The sequence below is a fragment of the Poecile atricapillus genome, chromosome 2, assembly GCF_030490865.1.
Source record: "Poecile atricapillus isolate bPoeAtr1 chromosome 2, bPoeAtr1.hap1, whole genome shotgun sequence".
Lineage (NCBI taxonomy): Eukaryota > Metazoa > Chordata > Aves > Passeriformes > Paridae > Poecile > Poecile atricapillus.
The window spans coordinates 42,896,463-42,912,190 of record NC_081250.1 but is presented as its reverse complement, the minus strand read 5'-3'; the positions used below and the strand labels follow the sequence as shown (position 1 = coordinate 42,912,190).

Genomic DNA, 15,728 nt, shown 5'->3' with positions numbered 1-15,728 from the left:
TTTGCGACTATTATGAGAATATCTTTTATATTAGTAGAGCAATTCATCTGAAAATCAGGGACAGTCTGCAGCTCTGTGCCCTCTCAATATCATAAAGGATCACAAACTGACAAAAAAATCCTGTTTGTTTGCCTGAAGAGATTATGCCTTATGACATTCAGGTCTTTAAAAAGTCACCTTTCGGCTCTTAATAAGCCAATTCATAATGTCTCCCCCACCTGGCTTTCCTGGCTACGGTCTGCTCATGAATACGCAGATCCAGCAATAAACAAGAGTGTTGGCAGATACTTCATGGTGAAAAAGGCAGGAACTGTGGTGTACCAGCTTCTGTGTCCAAAAAAGATGCAAGAGCAGAAGCTATCCAGTGCTCTGCTCCTGATTTCTTCCATCCCTGTATCCAGTCTGGGCTCACTAAGCCTCATGTCTGGCCATGTTGGCTGGCTGCTTGCTGAGCAAGCCCTAAACAAAGTTCACAGCTCCTCATTCCTACCATTGTGTCTGTGTCTGAAATATACTGTTTCCAAAAGGACGCAGAATGTTAAATGTGTATGCAGCCTAAGCTTCAGAAATCTTCAAAGAAAATCAACTTCATTCAACATCAGCTGGTGTTGGTTTTACCAGCATGTGGCAGGGTGAGGGCTTTCCACCAGGCTTTGAGGGTCAGAATAAAGGGAAGATGGATGGAAAGCTTCAGGTGAAGGGATCCACAGTTAATCCAGCCTCGTATCAGCCTCCACTTACTGAGCCATCAAATATTTTCATCCTTTTTTAGCGCACTGTTCACAAATGTAACATTGCTAATAAGTGCATGGCACTATCAAACCAGTGGAGGGACACTGTGCTGTTCCTGCACAGCACCTAGCGATGTGGTGTGATACTGCTGGCCTGGATGTCAACAGTACCATAGATTTCAAAAACACCTGCCTGCAAGACCAAGAAGATGACGGTGCATCAGTATATTCTCCCTCACATTTAACACATGATCTTCCTATTCCTAAAAAGCAGGGACTAGGAGGAGAACTGATGCAGGGGTTGTTTGATGCCTTTTAAAAATTTAAGCTCATATTTTGGAGCTGGCAATGCCACCAGGGAAAGCTGCTAATTAAGCAAGTGGATTTTTCATAGCCCAGATCTTCATCATATTTATGTGTTAAAGTTCCTACTGCCAAAACAATAGGGTGTTCAACCACTGACTTCAAAAGGAGGATTTGTGGGAGCAGCAGGGTCTTTATTCTATATAGATTTTTAACTAACATTATAATTTAATTGAGAAACTGTGCATTTCTAACTCACTTTCCCTTTACAACATGTTCTTGGCTTGGATTATTCCTCAAAGTTTTCTTGCTCTTTCTTCAACTCCATTTACCATTGGGTTAAAAAAAAAAATAAGCAAGGGAACCCAAACCAAAAGAGGACAGCCACAGCTGTGCTCCTCATGATAGACAAGATAAACACAGACTGCTGTCTGGAACTGAGTATCCTCAGGAGCAGGAAAGTAAGGTGGGGAAACAATTTGCAAGATACCAACATGTTGGCTCCTGGACTCCAGCCTATAACTGATCTGTTGGCCAACAGTCACTCAGCCTGAGTCCCTGGAACAGCACATGTAATGGTGTTAAAGGCTCAGTGGAAATGCTGTGAGGGTGCAAGCACCACTGGAAGCCCTGCATAGACCAGGCTTTTGCAGGGACAGCTCTTTCAGCACCTCTCTCAAGCAAGTGCAAGTGTCAGGGACACTCCGGATGTGTGAAAATCATGTTGTGAATGAACCAGTACTGATAGCAATAAGAAATATTTTCTTTTTAAAGGTCCATGGTATAAAGGTCTATGAAGGGTTCTTCATGAAGGGATCAACCCCCCTTATCTATTTTATTTCCCCTAGGATTTCTCAATGCTTTTGTTTTCTGGAGGAAGGAAACTAGTCCTTCCTTAGGAGACCAAACTGCAGATACAGTGTAGACATGCAAGAGAACAAGCTGACACAGCACAGCAGCTAAGGGTGTATCTCTTATAATTTACTGGAGCTCACCCTCCTGACCTTTCTGTATTTGGATCAGCAGGGAGGGTGGGTAATGAGGGCTGCAGAAGGGCAGTCGGGTTCTTACAGCTGGTCAGGCGAATTAATGCGAATTGCTTGGCAGTTCACCAAAAGCAGACCAATGAGGGCACTTCATCAGAAGAAAAGGAGAAAAAAAAAATCTTGAAGGTGGCCAGTCCATGAGCGGAATTTGTCAGATTTCTAACCCGCTGTAGAGGAGAACAGTGGCACAGTGTTTCAGAGAGACACCACAGCTGTGGGCAAGTTGTGTTAGTCTGACACATTTCAGAAATCCTTCTGCTATTCCACCTTCCGCAGCTTCCCGCTTTGCCTTCCCTACATGTTTTTTCCCAGTGTCATTGTGTCCAGAGGGAGCAGAGAAATAGTAAAAACCTAGCAAGGTACTCTGCCCTTCCTTAGCCTTTTAGACCACACTCATCACCAGCCATTGCAGAGGCAAGGGCTTTTGTAAAGGTAACACCTGGCAGCCAGGTACTTTGAAAACCTTCCCCTCCACACTTCCTCCAATCAAGAGGCAATGCAAGTCCATGCAAATGGCAGAAAATTGGTTTATCCACTCAGCTCTCATGTTGACACTCTCACATGACACTTTAATTTCTGTGGAGGTAGAAACCTATTCTGTGTAGAGCTTGCAAAAACCAGCAGTCATCTGTAAAATGCTGATATTTTTATTTTTGTTCCAACTAGCTTGGCTATGGCAATGCACGTGCTCTCCCTTCCTAATGCTCTCCATATGCTCTTCAAAGTGAAATGACTTTTCTGGCTGGTCATAGCTACTGGCTACTGACAACCTCTGAAACGATCTAGCAATGTTTCTCTGCCCTATCTATGGCTTGGATCAGGGCAGGGGAAAGCATCAGAGCTGCTGTGTTCCAGAAGGAGATGGAAACAGAAGTGGATCCCCTCAGGATAGGGGGAAACTACTTTCCCTCTGGTTTTTCTTCTGTAAACCATCTTTGCCACAACAGACAGCTCCCTGACCCGCCCCCCCCTTATCTCCCTAGAAGGTACTTGCCTCCCTTTTGTGGGGCATGGATGATCATGAGTATTTGAAACAAGTAGGAAGAAAAACCATGTGTGTGTTTTCAGTATACGCTATTCCAGAAAAGCTCAGGCATTGTACAGCACTGTTGGCCATCTCCTCATCTCATCAAAGTAGCAGTGGGTGCTTCTGATTTTGACTTGCAGAGAGGCATAAGGGTGTCATGAGCATTGCACCTGCCTCACATCCATGTGTCCATCCCTCAGCCCCCAGCATCAGCACAGTAGTCAGGGCCACCGAGCCTGGCTTGCTCTGCAAACAGCACTTCTGCATTGCCAAAATCACTACCCTTTACCAGACTGTTTTTATAACCTGCTTTTGGGGTACAGGTGTTAGAGCAAAGAGACTCATCACATGTAAATAAACAAATAATCACATCTGTCTGGTTTGAAAGGCTGCACCCTCAAATGTGACAAAGGATTTTGCAGTGCATGCTGCAATAAGATATTTAAAGTCTCATTTGAAACCTGTCAGCTTCCCTACTCCACAGAAGGGAGATAACAAACACCACATACTTCAAAGTGATGTTCTAAGGACTGAAAAGATCTTCATGTGGGGCTTTGAAAATGCACGTAATGCACTCAGTTAACACTGAGACCCTATTTATTTGAAATTGTGCCTATTTGCAATGCAGCCTTGACCTCCCCTTGCTGCTATGGGCCAGGGCACTGCTGGAGAGGAGGACGCGGCTGCCTGGCTGCCCACCTTGGGAGGCCCCAAACCCAATGGTCCCAGCAGCGACAGGAAAGGCCAAGGCTTCACTCCCACCACCATGTCCTCACCCAATGCCCAATAACCAAATACCCAATGCCCAATACCCAAAGCATGCTCTTTGGAGAGAATACAAAACAAAGCCAGATCTCCAGGAAACACAAAGGGACAGTGGGATTGGGATTGACCTTGGTAGCTGAGCCCTGTGGCAGGGGAGATACCTGCCCAAGTGGTTGCAGGCAAGCTATAAATGTCACATATTAGGAGGAAAGATTATTCCATGTCCTATTTTTATGCTAACTACTTAAATGCATTTGGAAAGGAAAACACCAAATACCCAATGATGAAAGAATATTAAAGTTGAAAAGTCCTTCATGGCACCCACAGCTCTGCCAACACCTGGAACCCTGACAGCCTGCGGAAACATTTGGTTTTCTGCAGGACCCCTGTCTCCTTTAGGAACTGGCAAGAGGTTTAGGACTTCCTTTCCAGCTTTTCAGGACTCACTGCTCCAGCCCCAGGCTGCCTGCAGAGCTGCAGGCCTTCCACAGGTATCCCACACAGCGAGTGTTTTGCAGGTATTACTGCATTCACCTCCCCAGACTTAAGCAGTAGGTAGGAGACTGATGTTGCCTCATTTTGCCTTGGAAAAGAGACATGTGCCAGGACCAGGATAAGTACCTACAAGAGCATACTCAGATTCTGAGATTCGAGGCACCTAGACCAGGAGTTTTGTAACACTGGTAATTTTTACCATGTTTTGCACATTCAGAGCACAGCTCCAAGTATAATGAGGAGTATTCAGCATTTGCCACTCCAAGAGCACCCCACGAATAAGGGCATTATCCAAAATACCTGTGCAGAATAAATGAAAAATCCTTTGGTGGGAAAACCAGCAAGCACTGACATCCCACCATGCATAAAGGAGCTGAGTTACAGTTGCACAAGCATTCTTGTTGTTGGGGTTTCCTGATACCTCAGTGCTCAGCTGCAACACCAGTGGAGGATTTTCTCTGTGGTACCATCAGCACCGAGTTCTGCTGCACCCACACCCACATCTGCGACAAGCCAGCGGCAGGAGACAGTGACCGTGGGGCTGAGCACAGCAGCGAGGGTGCCCCAGGTCAGCCGGAGGCAGTGGGAATGTGTCCTTGCCGCAGCTTTGCTGGTGCTGCCATGCTCAGTCACATTTTCTCTGCAGCTTAGCATCACAGAATCGTTATTGCCACCGTGCTGTAACCGAGCCAACCTCAGGGTCATTAAGGTCGGAAAAGACCTCTGGTGACCTCACCATTACTTTGCAGTGGTGGAATGATTTACGCATCAACTGATACATAGGACGGGAGTGTTTGATGTGTGACACTGACCCAGTCAGCTGGGCTTTTGGTACCTGCCCTGGGAATGCAGCAGAACCCCACTCAGGAGACCAGAAACAGCTGCTGGGCTGTTTCAGAGGTCAATGTTCTCTTTGTCCTTGCAAATTTTTCTGCCCACTGCCAGGTACGGGATCTATGCTTCCGGCTCACCTCTATGAATCCCTGGGCTTCCCACTGAAAACCCACCCAGGCCTGTAAGGATTTGTTTTCTTTTGAAGCACAGTGCACACCAGTTAAAATCTCAAGCCCTTTATAAATGCAGATCAGCTCTTATATCCCCTATGCCTTGGCTGGACATATAGATTATCACTTGGGATGAGCTTGGAAGAGCAGCTCAGAGTAGTGAACCTCACTGCAAAGCCACAGATCCACGGTAACGGGACACTGGGTCAGGGGGAACCTCCGTAAAGCTTTTCGACGCCACGGGGTGATTCTGTCTGTATTTGGACAGCCCAACAGCCCACATCGGGGTGGCTCCCACGGAACTCGGTGCAGGGGGTACCCGTGTGCTCAGCACAATGGGTGCTGCAGAGATTCCGGCCCAGTTCTGGGAAGAGGGATGGGAAGCGGCGAGGCGAGGCACGGTCTCGCCGACAGCGCCTTCATGCGTGGGGCTTTCCTTTTTTTCCTTTTTTATTTTTTCTTTCTTTTTTCCCCCCCTCTCCCCCAAGTTGCCAGAAGGCGTCGAGTCAATTGTCTGCGGCGAATTCCAGCGGGGCCGGTGCCGGGCGCCGCGCGCGGGTCGCGAGGCGCGGCGCGGGGGGCGGGAGGGGCGGCGCGCGGGGCGGGCGCGGGGCGGCGCGAGGCGCGGGCGGTGCGGAGGACGCGGGCGGGAGGCGGCGGCGGCGGCGGCGGCGGCGGGGTCGGCGATGGCTTTCGAGGCGCTGGCGGAGGCGGCGGAGCGATGGTGCGCCCGCACGCCCTTCCAGCTCATCGCCGCCGAGGAGACGGAGCGGCGCATGGACTTCTACGCCGAGCCCGGCGTCTCTTTCTACGTGCTGTGCCCCGAGGCCGCCTGCGGCGACAATTTCGTGAGTGCCCCGTGAGGGGATCGGGGGTCGCGGGCGTGCGGGGCAGCCCCCGCGCCCGTGCGTGGACGCGCGGGGAGCCCTCGCGCCTCTCCGGGACGCTCCGTCCGTGCGGATCCCCGGAGCCCGGCTGGAGCACCCGAGGGGGAGCGCCGGGGGGGCGGAGGACGCGGCCGTGCCCCGGAGGGAGGGATGCGGTGATGGAGGGCGGTGGGGCCGGGGGCCGGGGGGATCCTCCCACGATCTGCAAAATGGAGTCCGCTGCCGGTGGGGGGCGGCCCCGCGGGCAGGGCTGCGGGCAGGGACACCCCACCCCCCTCTTCCCCATCACCCGGCCCGGGGTGGCTGCGGGCTCCGGCCGGGCGGGGAGGAGCGGTGCGGGGCCCCCCCGCCTGCCCCGCGCCCCGCGGGCGTAGCAGCTGCCTCTCCCCCCGCGGCCCCTCCATCCTCCCGGGGTGCCGGGGCTGGGGCACGGCGCGGGGACGGGAGGACTGGCAGGGCTGTCACGGGAAATGGAGAATGGGCAGGAATAAAATGGAGTCAGGATGACAGGAGGGCCGCGCCCCCCCCGCCGCTCCCCCGGGCCCGCCGCGGGATCCGTGCAGGTGCCGGCCGGGCGCCCCCGCCCCGCCGCCCCTCGCGGAGTTCAGCGCCGAGTTTGTGCGGGAAACGCTCCGGCACCACAACCACCTGGCTTTGGGAAGGGTCAGGGGGTGCTTTTCCCCTCGGCCAGACCCTCCCGGTGGCGGGCAGAAGTGCAGGAAGAGTCGTGGAAAAGCGGCACCTGGCCACGGGGTTTGTCAGCTGCCTAGTGCCAGTTAACTTCAATGAAAGGATTTTGGTTTGCTTATTTTAACAGAACAGCTCCTAGTATCATTATTGTAGGAATGTTGTAGGTTCTTCCTTTCGCGGAACAAGTTTCATCCCTCCTCTTGCTTGACAAAATGTTCCCTAATTCCCTTTCCAACAGGTAAGTGCAGAGTGAACCCATTTGACAGATGGGTCTATGGAAACAAAGAGCAGTGGAGTGACTTCTCCAGGACCACAGATGCCAGCGAGCAGGACATTTATTTATTTATTTATTGTGTCAAGTAGATGGTGATGCTGAATTATGAAAGAAGTTATCTGGAGTTTAGTTACACATCTGTCCAGAGATTCATGAGACATTCAGATGTATCTCTTCAGGGGCGCCTCAGGATGTGGATTCTCTCAGTCCTCTGTGCAGATAGCTCTGCATGTCCATCTTCCCAGCACCTCTGAACCTGGCAGACCCTGGTGCTCATTCCTCTCTGGAGATGCCTGTGCCCAGAAAGGGTCATGCCTGCAGCACTCCTAAACAGGAATATGTATGAATCCAGTGCAGCACTAGGCTAAAACTGTGGTTGAACACTAACAATACTGGAAATTGCAAAGAAAGTCCATTTATTTTCCTTAGACATGTATTTCTTTATACACTGCTCAATAATTGAGTGAACTCTTTCATACAAAGTCTAGTCAACTTCAAAAAAAAAATCATAAGCAGCTTCAGACCCTATTCCAATGCTGGCACTTTTTTTTTTCTTTTTTTCTTTTTTTCTTTTTTTTGCATTTGAAGTCACATTTCCCCTTTATTTTGAAAATATTTTCATTCCAGGGTTGGTGTGAGAAGAGCTCCCTGCTCTTCTCTTAATAGTCACCACTAGTAAAACAAGAGCAAAGGGCTAGCTTGTGTCAAATTTGGAACATAAGCAGTGGAAAACTAGAAGTGGTGTTTTCTTCTGTCTTTTCTAGCCTTATTAGTTGAGTCACTTCTTGTAATGATAATACTTTTAAGACAGGCATGTAAGTGTCATTCTTAAGTCTTTTTCTTTAAAGAGATGGTGTTTCTTTAATTTGATTAAGACCCACTAATGATTAGATTCTCCAGCATCCTGTTTCCTTCTCCTAGTGCACTGTGGGATTTAATTTCTGCTCCCAGCTTGATTATCTTGTTTTTTTGCAGTCTCTTTCCTTTTTTTTTAATGTTCCAGAATATAACTTTGCTTTCTATGTGCAATAACAGGCTAAAGTTTATTTTAAGGAGACTTAATACAAGCCAAGGGACTAATTATCATTTGCACTTTAAGCCTTGTTGCATGGCTCCTTTAACACAGTGTGGAGTGTGAGAGTGAGTAAGTATAAACAGAATTCACAGTGACACACTTTACAGCCTTCTTGCACCCTGTGTCTCTTATAAAGGAGCCTCACATTTAATAAGCATCTGGTGTCTGGTATTCTTGTTCTTTCTTTACGTCTTCATTTCATAATGATGCGACTTAAAAAGCTATGTAGGAGGTGCCAGAGAATTTCATGATAACCCACTTGTAAGGAGGAAATGATGAGCATGATGAACTTAAAAGGAAAGAGGAGAGGAAAAAAACATGGAAAGGTTGCCAAGATGCAGTCTGGGGGAGAAAAACACTGAATTTTGTCTAACATCACAGATCACAACAATCTGATACTTTACATTTCCTAAAAAGATATATTTAGGTTAGGCTTTTAACATGCTAGGGATGCAGGAGACCCATGTAGATGCTTATTGGCATTTTCAGTACCACTTGGACACTGAAACTCTGAATCAGCATTTTTGATAGCTGAACAGTGTATAATTCAGCTCCTGATGCTCCTGAGGTTCTTGAGAAATTAATTAGACTAGTGTAGCCATAATCAAGGACGGTGAGGGTTGTGATGCTATTCCTTACAGTCTGTCATTTGTTTAGTCATGATGTTATTCCTGGTATTCATAGTAACTGATAAAATAAATAAAAATATGATGCCATCTTGCTGCTAGATTTCCTGAAAATATTTCAGAACAGAGTCAGCAAGTCTGAATATTTTATGCAAGTCAAATTATGCCCATAAATAAAAAGTTTTGCTGTCACGCACAACAAGTGGGCTGCTTAGAAGAAGGTGGGCCAGCAAGTGATTCTATCATCCAGCTATACTGAGTCATCTAAAGGTGTGAGGGAAAGCAAACCCCTCCAGATGCAGCCCTATTGATTTCCTCAGCTATGTGCTGTGTAGATGCTGAACTAAATAATTCAGCCATGACCTTAGGTCAGCTGAGGTGGAAATTAGTGGCTGTGTGCTTTTGTAGTGACACAAAGCGACTGTGAGCAAAACTGGGCAAGCTCGGAAAACACATACTCTGATGATGAGGTTAATATTTTTTTAATTGCACAGCCACAGCCATATACTGTGGTCCACCAGTTTGCCAGCAGCCACCTTCTCCCACTGCAGAGAGATCCTCAGGCATCAGGTTTTCCAGGAAAAGCATCTCCATATATGCAGCCTTACTGAACTTTCTAAGCAGGAGCTGAATCCTGAAATTACGTTTGTTTTTATTTTGAAAGGCCGAAATTCCTTTTGCAGGTTCCTCTGGAGATGCGTGAATCAGTGCTGAGACCGTTCCTGCACTGCCTGAGTGCAGCACTGAACCACCACAGAGAGCTGTAGATGCAGCTGAACCTACAGGCATTTCAACCCTGGTCTTTATAATGGTTGAGGTTTTTGAGGGAAAAGATTAAATCCACCCATTTCCGAATAAGATGTGTGCACATGGCACATGAAACTTTTCGTAGTGTGTTTGTTGCTGCAGTCAGTATTTTAAGTCTTTTGCAGATGGGGAGATTTTTGGAACTGTTACTTCCTAATTGTCGTATGATGCTATGCAAAAAAATCTCCTCAAAAGCTCAGTGATCAGATTTTTCTCTTAGGTTTTCCCCTTATGCTAGATCATCTTACTCTGCCTACTGCTGATGAATTCACGCTGGCGTCTAAAATGTGGTGCAGCTTGAAAAGAGACTGTAAAAACATGATAGGACAACACGGGGTTAACTTTCCCTGGGGAACGAACCAGCTATGCTATATTAAAGGGCAAGGTCTGATTTTCATTTATGTGGAACCTCCTGTGTACCTCTGGTAGTCAAAAAACCACAATTTAAACAAGAATGAGGATCTCAGCAGTCATAATTGTTTTATATATATAAAAAATTGCAACAGGTTTAGCACCAGCCAGGAATTGCCAAGCTGCAACATTCAGCTCTGAAGTTCAGCAGTAACTAAACAGTTATTGCTAACCCCAAGTATGAAGAAATCATGGGCCAGGCCTCCAAAACCTTCTCCAAAGGCTGTTTTTAAAATGTGATTTGGAAGTGTTCATTTGATATGAGTGTACATGAGTTCACTTCATGTACATTCTGCCTTTTTAGGCCATAGAAATGACAAAGGGCAGACTTCTTTCCTGCTTTTTTTTTTTGTTGTTGTTGTTGTAAACAGAAGCTGAGATTTAGTTGTGTATTTATAGGATTACAAGGCCCATGACTCTTAAGATGGCATGAAGTATCATGAGACTTGTGGTATGTGCGTTTGAGAGTTGGCAAGACTGTAAAGAACTTATTTTTATTGCCAGAATGGTTAAGCTGTGACTCTGGTTGTATGGAAAGAGCAGAACCTACTCAGTAATGCAGGGCTCTTTTCATAACAACATTTCACTATGTTTATGCTTGTAAAGTGCAACAAGCAGTAAAGAAAATGTAGGTCAAGTGAAGTTCATAGCAAAGCAGTTACAGGTTTTATCTTAAAGATGCAGTTTAGGCAATGTTAAGTACTGTTTTCTTTCATTAAGTGCAAAACTGTATCCCTGGCAGGTACTCGCCGCTGAAGAGGAAGGCAACATGCGAGCCTTATGCTAGGAATTGAAACATCTGTCGTTTTGAGTTTTTCCCTGAATGTTAGTTCAGCTTTGGAGAGATTGTCCTCTTCCCTTGTTTAAGCATAACCTGCTGTTAATAGCAAGAGAAAAGGTACTTTGGGGAAAAGAGCTGCTGTGTTAAAAAAGAGGTGCAAGTCTCAAACCAGTTAGGCAGTATTGCACTTCTCTGTGTGGCAGGCTGCCTAAGACAGTCCCATGCAACAAGTCTTGAAAGAGAAGGTGTTTAAAATGATGCATTAGCTTGTGCCCTTGGGCACAGGAAGCATTGTTGCCTGGATGCTCCCTCCATCGCTTGCCAGCTCTGTTTTGAACAACGTCCTAGCAGCAGAATAAACATCAGATTTGAGAGAGGCTTCACAGTGTAAGGCTGGGGAACCAGCATTTCCAGAGCAGGAGTAATTCAGAAGGATCTCAAATGGGTTGGAATGTCCCTGCCTGGGAAGAGAAGATTGGGTTTCAGGAGAAGTAAATCTAAAAACAGGGTGGGAGGCTCGAAGTGTCAGGATGCTGTAAGTGCCCAAACATCTCTCCTTGGCTCTGTGTCTAGCCTGCAGGCAGATTTTGCATCTTTTCTTCTGCATCGTCGAGAGAATTACACATCAAGTTCCACCTCCAGGGTCGCATCATATTTGCACTAACGCCAGGAAGACAAAGAGATGCTTTAGCTCTTCCTGAGGGCTTCACTGCAGCAGATGATGCAGAAAAAGAGAAAACCCGACATGAGTTCCAGGTCTGAGCAGGGCTGATGTCAAACAAAAGCACCTTTATAGGTAAAATGTATGTGTGCCAAGTGCGTGTACCCTTCATGGCTGATGCAGCCATGAGGCATTACTGCTTCTGGATCAATTTCCCTGTTTTCTGATGCATCATGTTAATAAAATCCAGGTTCCTCCTCAGAAACATGGCTTCTGAAAGAGCCTGCAATGCCTGTCCCCAGGGCGGGTCTGAACTGCAGGAGGCTGGGTGTACTTTGGCAGATGTTTACAACATGTCACCTTATAAAATCACATGGAAAGGTTGGCGTGAATTCCTGTTAATGCCTTTCCTTTCTTGTGTTGCTGTTGGCTTTCAGCACGTGTGGAGCGAAAGTGAGGACTGCTTGCCTTTTCTGCAGCTTGCACAGGACTACATTTCCTCCTGTGGGAAAAAGACACTCCATGAAATATTGGAAAAAGTCTTCAAATCCTTCAGGCCCGTAAGTGTGTTTTTTTCCTTCTAAACATTGACACATTACCTGTGACTTTTAATAGGACAGCACTGGATAGAGCAAGGTGTTTTTTCTTCTCCAGAGATTTACATCTTCAGTTAGCTGCCTGGGTACATGAGCTGGCATTGGGTAATAGGCAATTGTTTCCTGGAAGTCAACTGCCTTTTTATTTCCATCTCTATATTTGAGAGGATGAGATTCCCATGTGAGGTGGGAGGCCAACTGGTGTGTCAGCCGGTAGCAGCGGGCAGGGGCTTATGTCCTGCTGATGCAGTGCTGACTCCTAGGAACGGGATACGAGTCAGCGCCACAGGACTCTGTGGCAGAGTTGTTTCCTGGCACTGGAATTGGGGAGTTTTGCAAGGACATGAACAGCAAGAGTAAACCTCTGGGAACAGGAAGTACAGTCTCTCCTTAGGGTGGTTTGTTTTATTTTGTGGTTGGGTTTTTTCCCCCCAGGTGATGCAGATATTAGGATGGTTGGCACTTGGTGTTTGCACATACTGGTTTGGTCTTCTTGAGAAGAAGTTAGAAGAGAAGCTGGGTTTTGTGGAGAGGGGGCCTGTATTTTTCTGTTTTGCTGTTACTCAGCTTTCTCTCTCCTTGTTTAACACCGAGATTTGGTTCAAAGTGCCTGGATTTCATCAGGGTGAGGTATCTTAGGCTGGCTGTTGCCCTTCATTTTTACCAAATGCTCCCTTTACACAGCCTCTCCTTTTGAATGTTTGGGGCTGGCTAAGGGCTTGGTGCAAAGCAGGGCAAAGGTTTGTAGCCAGAGCCATCCTCCCATGATGTCCATGAGAAAGTTCACCAATGGATGTTTTTATACTCAACTGAGAATGTAGACTTTTTCTCTCCTGTCTTTTTCTGGCTGACTAATTGAGAAGACTGGAAATGTATCCCAAGTATTTAGTGTGAAAAGGAGGGCCTGGAGCACCGATATGAAAACACTGGCCCTCCCTGTGTTACCCTTGCACAGATCACCACAGCTGGTTGACATAAAAGAGCATCGTTTTAAAGAATCCTTTGAGAGGCTAGAAATAAATAGAACAGATGCACACTTTTCTTAGAAAGGACTGGAAATCTGATCTGTCACTACAGCTGCTTGTAATTGTGAAAACATGCAAAAAATACAAGTATGTTTCCCAGAACAATATTGGGCTCTAGGATCCTCATAGCTGTCTTCACCTGCTCAGGGAAGCTGTGCCTTTGATGAGAAGCTTCCATTGGTTTAACTGAGGAGAACTTCAGAAAGACTTCATTAAATTGGTGCAGATTACTTGTTTCATTTAAACCACATTTATTCCAGCATATTTTAAGTTGCTCAGAAATTGACTTCAAACCAATTGAAGTCAACCACGTCAAACCAAGTTGAGCTACTCTTCACAGTAAAAAGGTTGAAAGCAAAGGGAACCATTATACTCATGTAGCCTGAGCTCTTCATTAGTATGTCCCATTTCACCTCATGATTCCCACAGCTGACCATACAAATTGAGGTTGAACTAGAATGAGTCTTTTCCAAAGACACTCACTCTTGATCTAGTCTTCAGGTGACTTAAAGGATACAACACTGCTGGACACTTTTTATTCCTATGGCTAGTTACCATGCACTGAATAACCCTTTTGTTTATAATCTGCACTTTTCTAGTTCTGCTTCCTAGCTGTTAAATTTCATTTGGCTTTTGTTTGCTCAAAAATGGTGTCCTCAATTGCCAGAGACATCTTGCAGACTGTAATCAAGTACCTCTTAGTTTTCTCATTGTTGTACTTGTACCACAGACACTAAGTTTCTCAGATTCTCCTTTGACCCAGTATTGAGAGATTTGCATCAGCATAACAAAACTGGGATTATCATTTGAGGTATGGCTGTGTGTAGACAAGTCTAATTAAGGAATGTACTGACATTTTTCCCTCATAGTAACTATTAAAAAATAGCACATACATGGGAGGAAAGATTTTAAAAATTGAATGACGTTACAGTAGATGTATGGAAACAGTTATTTTGCACCCTCAGGCCTTTGCCAGAACAAAACTACTTTTCTTCAGTATTGGGGAAATTATTTCCTTGGCATCACTTCATACTGTCTCCTGTTCTTTCTCTGCTGGACCCATTTTACTTACGAGGCCACCTTGCTGTCAGCTTCAAGGCAACAGTTATTTGCAGGGCATTTCTTCTCCTCTATCCTAGCAAATAATCTGATAGAGACCAGTCTGGCAAACTCCAGTTTAAAAAATGGCAGTTTAGGAAAAAACTGCAACTGAAGGTCCAGATGGGCTTCTCTGAAGTATCTGGTGGCCCTAGCTCTCAGTCTGGGACATTGGGCACCAGGTTTTTAGCTGGTGCTTGCTAAGCACCTTCTGAAAGTCTTCTCCATTTTGGTATTCCCAGCAGACATTCATGATTAGACAGTTCTGAAATTCTTTGGGTCCTTTGAAGGGAAACATTTAGAAGAAAACAGTGGCAGTGCATCTGTAGCTTTCCATGCCCTTGTGCACAGCATGAGCATCTGCCTTCCCTTAACTGAGGGCTCCAAAACCAACTTTTATCAGTAACTCAGCTCAGTCCTGCTCTGCATGTTCATGATAACAGCCCAGACATGTCTCCACGAGCTTGCCCTGGGGCTGTGGAGTGGGAAGGGACTGGCTTCTCATGCTGCTGGGCCCTGTTCTGGAGACAGTGAGAACATAAATGGCCAGTGGTTGGCATCCATCTCAGTGAGAGACAGAGAATTCCCTCTGCTCACCAGTCTTCCTTGGGCACAGAAGGCAATGAGGGTGGTCTAGGTCTGCTCACTGTCCCTCACTGCTCTCAGGCATCTCTCCCTAATGTTTTATAGGCCTAAGCACAGTGCCAAGCAGGATATTTAATTAGATGAGGCTTTTTAAAAGTGTTGGTTTGCCTGCAACAACTAAACCACACTTCGAAGTCCTGCTGTAGACAAGGTCAAGGTGTTTCTTTACTGAAGGTGGTGAGGGTTAGGGTTGTATCTTTTCATCTCTGTTTTTAGAGACAGCAAGGGGCATGTTGTCTCTACCCATTACTGCCTTCCTGGGTCGTTTTCCACAGAACTCTGTGATTTGCCTTATTATCCACTTCTTCAGGGAGGAGCATCCAGAAGTGCCAGACACCACGAAGATACATGATACCAACCAACAGCACTGGGCTCAAATACTGTTACTTGCCTCAGAGCATCCTATCTCCTCCTGTTGCCTTGGTGTCTCTGGTGTCAGAGGTGCCATGCTCTGGTGCTAGGAGGTGCCCTGCTGGTGCTTTTAAGCATATCTGCCTGGAGACATAGTCCTTCCCATAGGGATTCAGCAGAACTGTGTTATCCCTACTGTAGCATCACATGGACTGCTAGAGCTCAGTCTTGTATCTGGTTTATTTTTCAGTGTGCTTGTGTGCCAGCTTTTAGTAGGAGACGGTGTCACTCTGCTTCCGTGCATTAGTAACTGCAAGGTTATTTTTTAAATCAGGGCACTTTGAAAGGGTTAAGAAAGACAAATGTAAGAAATGCCTGAGGGACTTCACACCAACTGACAAAGTTTGCAGGAAACCAAGGCTTAAGTCAT

At 46.5% G+C, this 15,728-nt stretch overlaps 1 protein-coding gene across 4 annotated transcripts in view; it reads left to right on the top strand.

Annotated features, from left to right (window-relative positions):
- The first annotated feature begins 6,001 nt into the window (after positions 1–6,001).
- MTURN (maturin, neural progenitor differentiation regulator homolog) overlaps positions 6,002–15,728 on the top strand; it is a 29,266-nt gene continuing 19,539 nt past the window's right edge. For all 4 annotated transcript variants that reach the window (XM_058832005.1, XM_058832004.1, XM_058832003.1 and 1 more), the window contains exons 1-2: positions 6,002–6,219; positions 12,021–12,143. In XM_058832005.1, coding sequence (XP_058687988.1) covers positions 6,058–6,219; positions 12,021–12,143 — 285 coding nt within the window. In that variant the 5' untranslated portion in view covers positions 6,002–6,057. The remainder of the gene's footprint in view (positions 6,220–12,020; positions 12,144–15,728) is intronic.